Below are 7,317 nucleotides of genomic sequence, written 5' to 3' on the forward strand. Positions count from 1 at the left end.
GATGTTTACTAAAGTGCTTTTCTAAAATTACAGTTTATATATTTTTTCAGAAATATTAATGACTTCCAAAGAGGATTTTACACAGAGTCCTATCAAAAACCCCTTCGCTATTTTCTTTGGAACGGAAAGATATTCTAGTTTTGTGAGCATGGTTTATCAGACCTCCCAGATGAATTAAATTTTTGCCTATAACAGCTACTAACACAGATGGCGCTGTGGGGCCAAAACATTTTGCGATCAAAGAGACTGGAAACTTGTTCATGTGAAGTGTTTTCACGTCTAAACAATTTTTGTGGTATACCCATTTTTGAAAATGTAATAAAGAACCCCGCACAAAATCAATGGAAAATGGATTTTGCTGAAATTGCAGTAGGTATGTTATAATTTTTGACTTTCTGATCAAAAGTTGTCATGGGCCCAAAGTGATCCTATGAATAGTTTCAGAGATAAAAAGGGGGAAAGTATGTGATTTTGGCTGTAGGCCTGAGTAAGCTTCACGAAGTTTCAAGTTGATAGATTCAAAAACTGAGGCATGTAATGAATTTTGACCAGTAGGTACAATGCTTTTGGAATCGCTGAACCTGAATTAGGGGATAGCTTAGCCCTATAAGATCACCTGGAAATCAAGTCAAGATCATTTAATATCAATTCAAGCCCAGCAGATGATCTTATAGGGCTAAGCTATCCCCGAATTCGGGTTCAGCGACCTCAAAAGCATACATACTTACAGGTTAACATTCGTGAAAGGCCTTTTCTTTACTTTGACTATGAAATGATCTTGACTTGACCTAAATGTCACCTTGTAGAGTTAAGTTATCCCCGAATTCAGTTCCCCCCAAAAAAACTTATATACGCACTGGTTGATCTTGAAATGACCTTGAATTGACTTGAAGGTTACCTTTAGTTTACGCTATCTCCAGATTCAGATTCTGCGAGCCCAAAAACCTATACATTCAGTGGTCAAAATTCAAGTCTTTTCTTCAGTTTGACCTTGAAACAACCATTACCTGACCTTCAGGTGACCTTAAATAGCTAAGCTATCTCCGAATTTAGGTTCAGCGATCCCAAAAGCATTGTGTACCTACTGGTCAAAATTCATTACATGCCTCAGTTTTGAATCCATCAACTTGAAACTTCGTGAAGCTTACTCAGGCCTACAGCCAAAATCACATACTTCCCCTTCTTTATCTCTGAAACTATTCATAGGATCACTAGGCCAGTAATTATAGCTTTTTTTCGGGAAAAAAATACTATTAGAAGTTTCTCTGCGGAATATTGTTCCGAAACGTGTTATAAACAAAATCAACTCGAGACTAGTTGGGAAACTTTGTTAAAACGATGGTCAAAATTATGGAAAGTGGTTTTTTGACTCGCGTAAAAAACTGTTATTCATAGAGAAAACAGGTTTATACAAAAAAGGTAGGTATTAAATAAATCTGTAAAAGTCCGATTAAATTCCGATAATTTGTTTATGCGCAAGAGCTCAAAAATGGGCGAAATTGTCCGCTTTTTTCAATTGCTAATAATTAATGCAATTTTCATCGCAGACACTTGTAATTCAGGATTTTTTAGGCTTTTTGCACCCTTAATAAGAGGTAAAAATTTCAGCCCAAAAGCTTCATTAGCTTGGCGTTGGCGGAATTTATTATCTAAGAAGATACTATTTTCAATTCATTTTTCCCAAGCTCACAGGCGTTGTAGGGTTTCAATTATTAGTTGTTTTTGTACCTAAATAGTTGTATTGACTTATGCATTTACTGACAATTTAATTTTTCAAATTTAATTTGTTTAAAAATGACTTTAAAAAATGTTAATATTTATTAAATTGTTAAGCGCGCATGCTCCGCCTCGCTCTCCGCACTCGTTCGCTAGACCAAGTAATAGAACGCATCGCCGCTATCTTCTTTTTCGCAATTAAATAGTTTAATTCACCTTAATGTTAATTTAGGACATGAAAATATAGCTCTTAATGTATACTCTCTCCAAATTTCGGCTCTTAATATTAATAATTAAGGTCACTGCGATTAAATAAAAAAAATTATCTCAGCTTCTAATCAACTTACAACAACGATTTTCGAAGAAAACTAAAGTATAGAGGTTACTATTTTATTCTATAATAATTACCTATCTTAACAATTTAATAAATATTAACAGTTTTTCAAAGTCATTTTAAAACAATTTAAATTTGAAAAACTAAATTCTCAGTAAATGCGTATGTCAATACAACTATTTAGGTACAAAAACAACTAATGATCGAAACTCTACAACGCCTGTGAGCTTGAGAAAAATAAATTGAAAATGGTATCTTCTTGGATAACAAATTCCGCCAACGCCAAACCAATGAAGCTTTCGGGCTGAAATTTTTACCACTTATTAAGGGTGTAAAAAGTCTCAAAAATCCTGAATTACAAGTGTCTGCGATGAAAATTGCATTAATTATTAGCAATTGAAAAAAACGGCCATTATCGACCATTTTTGAGCTCTTGCGCATAAACAAATTATCTGAATTTAATCGGACTTGTCTCATTTTAAAGGTTTATTTAATACCTACCTTTTTTGTATAAACCCCTTTTCGCTATGAATAATAGTTTTTTTACGCGAGTTAAAAAACCACTTTTCCATAACTTTGACCATTGTTTAAATAAAGTTTCCCAACTAGTCTCGAGTTGATTTTTTGATATTTTATTTATAACACATTTCCGAACAATATTCAGCAGAAAATTCTAATAGTATTTTTTTCCCGAATCAGGCTGTTCCATGTCTATAATGACTGGACTACACTTTGGGCTCATGACAACGTTTGATCTGTAAGCCAATAGTTATTAACGTTACAAGGCCGATAACAAGTAAATAACGGGCAAAGTGGACGTTATTTACGAATCGGCCGTGTGTCGTTCAACGGTTTTCGTTACACCAGTTTCATTCATTTAATTTAAAAAGCAATTTTCACAAATAATATGGACATGCCAGAGAAATAAAAACATCAAGTTACAAGGCGGTTGCTAGGTAATATGTGTGTTTGTATTGTAGAAATTTATAACTGACGTCTGGCATAAAAAAGCGTCGCGTTGACTTCCATTTGAAGGTTTTCAAATTTATCAGAATAATAATTGTGAAATCAAGTTCCATGTACATTGTAATGAAAAATAAAACCTGTGTGTGTGTGTGTGTGTGTGGGTGTGTGCGTGCATGTGTGTGTGAGTGGGCGTGTGCGTGTGCGTGTATGTGTGTCTATGTTTGTCTATGTATCTAAAACCATAAATTGAATTTTTAGAAATTAGAATTGGAAACAACAGTTTATGTATGTACCTGTAAATCTTGTCTTACAGCATCTTACATCTTACATCTTACGTCTTGTTTGGTGTTTTTATCGAATACATTTCAATCGATTAAAACTCCTAATTGTTATATTAACGGTTATTATTTATTATTAATTATTATATTAACAAATGTTTTAGGAGATTCAGCACCATTTTCGTGGCATTCCTCATAAATTAATAACATATTTAATGTACCTTTATTATTGTGAATCACTATTATTACAAATACTATAATAATAAACTAAATAAGATCAAGTTTAGTTGAAGTGAAACGGAAATATCAATGTAATATTCATTAAGCGTAACAAATGAAATTGCTCTTTGGAGATTAAAATACAAGTTGAGAAAAATTCAAAAATGATTATACACTGTCTTAGTATGATTGTCTCGGGTCAATAAAAAAATATTTCAGATGTTTAATACAGTCTATGCCGCAACAAAAAGCTTATCCGATGAATTTTTTAAATTACATTTATTCAAAATATAGAAATAATTTTGAATATTTAATAATTTATTATAAAGGGATTACAATAATTTATCTTTTTAAATAAATAAGCAATTTGCTATTAGTTTATTTTATTCAGTTTACGTTTTGAGACAAACATGCTTTGTTAACCTATATTTTGTATTTATTTGAAACAGCATGTATTTATTATACAGGGCAATCCCCATTGCAAACTGATATTTTCATTACAATCTTACTTGTCCTGACATACCATAAATAAATCCTACATCCAACTGACATTCAATTTTATTAAACAGAGAGGTAGTTAAACTAGAATATCTCGAAATCTATGAAGTTTTCAGAAATAGTGAATATCATATAAATTGTTTAGTAATTAACATACTTTTAAATTCTATCATGGATAAGTCTTTTCCACCTCATCTATTTGCCAGTGTTCCTGAGAAAATTGCTACGGGAGTTTTTATTGGGACACTCTGAATAACAGTGGATACTTATACTAACTCACCAAATTTGCTAAAAATCATTCTGTTGTTTCAAGATAATGTGATGTAGATGTACGTATATTTGGAATATCTTTCAAGGATATTTAAATATCTTGTATTTTAAAATTTAAGTGAGCTGTACATAGAGAGGCATCTAGTAACACAAGCTGACATTACCTGCTCTTGGATAACAGATTTCTACCTGTAGAAGCGAGCAGAGTATTACTAATCTTTGGTACCTAAATGCATTATCTTTTGAACTGAATTGCATAACTGTAGAATAGAAATGTTCTAATTTTCTAATAAGTAATACCAATTCAATCTTAAAGTTAACGAGAAAATAAGGAGTAACAAATTTATTTACCCTAGAACATCCGAGTAAAATATTTTCAATATGTTATTACTATTTTTAACTTATGATATTGTGGAAGACAACTACTGGTCATCCTTTCATAGTACCTACAGATTAGTAGGCACTTATGTGTATTATATTTATTAGCAATTCGTAACTGTAATGACTTTAATTAGTGAAGAAAATACCTTTTGCATACTCACTTTTATGCCTTGATCATCTACGAAAAGTTATTTTTTAGATTCAGCTATTTTAAAGGACTGATACAGTTCCAATGGCAATATCTAATTAGAAACTATTTTATTTATATTTTTCCATAAACTTCTCTATCTAAAAGAGAATCTTATAATAATTGCTACACATTTTTTCTCTTGTAATTGCAACTTTTTTGTAGGCAGTTTCGAATAACATGCAAGTTAAATGCAAGTGTCATGGAATGTCTGGAAGTTGTGAGCTTAAAACTTGCTGGAGAGCGACTCCGGACATTCGTGTCATAGGCAAGATTTTAAAGGACCGATATCGATCCGCGATTCTTGTAGACCAAACTAATTTAGGAAAGAAAAGTCTGAGAAAATTTAACGTGTAAGTATGTACCTGTACGTGTTTTATTTATAAACATAATAGATAATAATCAATGTCCCAAAAAAATGTATAGTTGGAAGTCATGAAATCCCAATCCCATCAAATCCCAAATATTAAGATCCCTCAAGTAATTTTCCGCAAAATCACCTACAAAAACCTCAACAGCCTATGGACTGGGTCGTCGTATTGGTTCAATAAATACATCTAGAAGGCAACACTGTTATTAAAGAAATCTTCTCCTATCCCTCGACGTTTCTAAATTAATTAAAATTGTTAAAACGACATGATGCTTTATACGATTTAGTAAAAACCTACAATGTTTGCTTAGGTACAAATTCACCTTGTTTTCAGAATTAACCAAAAGAAAAGAAGGCAACAAGAAAGACTGAAACAATGGACTCCTCGTAAGAACAAACACAAGCGCGACTTGTCTTACGACTTACTCTATTACCAAAAATCTCCAAATTTTTGTGAACGAGACCAAAACCTGGACGTTCAAGGGACAGCAGGTCGCTTCTGTAACCGCACCAGTTCAAGTTCTGATAGTTGTTCAAATTTATGTTGTGGTAGAGGATATAACCTCATCAAACAGAAGAGGATAGAACGCTGCAAATGCAAGTTTCACTGGTGCTGTCATGTAGAGTGTCAAACGTGTACTACAGAGGAGTGGATCAGCATTTGTAAATAAGAGATTCATGGTATTTTGTGGAATACCCATTTAAAATTCCCGCCCCAAAATTTTGTTTTATGCAAATGGGAAGATTTTTCTATGTAATTTAAATTTGGGAAAAGTTTGGCATGTTAACTCAAAATAAAGGAGGTCCAAAGCAACTACTAAAGACGTTCTTGAGTACTTACTTCCTACTATATCCATTCACAGTAATTATAATTATAAATATTGTTTCGAAAATTTATTTATAATATTAAACAAGTGATTCACTTATTGACAAATGAATAACATTGACAATATTGAATGATTGAAAAGATTTTATATCGCTAAATTCCAAACCTATACGCTAAAAAGTTGTTCTACGAGTGTTTTGTATTTCTCATCCTTTCTCTCTCTTTCTTAACCTAATACCTTTTTATAAATTCATATTTTTGAACTGTTTACTATTTATTCAAGCAATTTTATATGTTAGTGCATTAAGTAAAATAGAAACTATACTAGACTATGTTTTCCTACATTTTTTTATTGTCAACGTTATAAACACAAATAAGTATCCTATAGTAAATGATGACATAGGTACCTACTTGATTTATTTATACTTGTAGATATATGATAATATATTTAAACATATTCTTCGTTATTACTAAACGTAAATAAATATATGTCTCTATGTATTTGTCATATTTTTTACTTGAAATTGGCACCACAATTGTTGAACGTTTTGTGTATACAGAGTGTAATAGATTTTATCTTCAAGAGCAAGAACAAAGGACAACGACGAAATATGTATATTTACCAAAACATAAGGTTATTTGCTGCAAGCGCACATTTTTTAATAAAATAGCTGAAAGTACTAGGAAATGGTTCACTAACACTTTTTTAAACTTTTTTCTACCGAAAATTGCGCGTTATTGACTTTATCCAAATATAAGTTTTTTAAGGAAGAGTCGATTTATTTTTACTTGTTCTACATGCTTTGGAATTTATCAATATAATATGTACTACCCGCACTCTGTATACCCAAATGTTAGAAATTGGAAAAAACTAATTTATTATTAGTTCCACAAATTTTCTTGTACATTAAATATTTTAAGATTGAAAATATATACTTATTTATTTCATTTATTATTATTATATTTGTAGTCTTTAGGGTTTATTGTAATTTATTCAAGTATAAATTTGTTACAACAATAAAGTTACAAAAATTTATTTTTCTTTACTTTTAATAAGGTATTTTACAAACGGTTTATACAATAATAGAAAGAGATAAAAAATAATATTAATTCCATTACTGAGCAATAGAATTTGAATTATCTGCAAAGAAAAATCAGTCGAAGCACAAGCATTCTGAAAATAGATACAGTCTTCATAAATGACTACAAGCCACGTAACCGATAATTTTGTTTGCTTCACGTTGGCAACTAAATTTCGGTAAAATTAAAATA

At 31.1% G+C, this 7,317-nt stretch overlaps 1 protein-coding gene across 1 annotated transcript in view; it reads left to right on the forward strand.

Moving 5' to 3' along the window:
• LOC108917929 (protein Wnt-10a) overlaps positions 1 to 6,412 on the forward strand; it is a 97,939-nt gene extending 91,527 nt beyond the window's left edge. The window contains exons 4-5 of the mRNA XM_018724739.1: positions 5,015 to 5,202; positions 5,554 to 6,412. Of these exons, the coding sequence (XP_018580255.1) occupies positions 5,015 to 5,202; positions 5,554 to 5,890 (525 nt within the window). The 3' untranslated portion in view covers positions 5,891 to 6,412. The remainder of the gene's footprint in view (positions 1 to 5,014; positions 5,203 to 5,553) is intronic.
• Positions 6,413 to 7,317: the final 905 nt, after the last annotated feature.

This window comes from Anoplophora glabripennis, unplaced genomic scaffold (genome assembly GCF_000390285.2).
Source record: "Anoplophora glabripennis isolate ALB-LARVAE unplaced genomic scaffold, Agla_2.0 scaffold66, whole genome shotgun sequence".
Taxonomy (NCBI): domain Eukaryota; kingdom Metazoa; phylum Arthropoda; class Insecta; order Coleoptera; family Cerambycidae; genus Anoplophora; species Anoplophora glabripennis.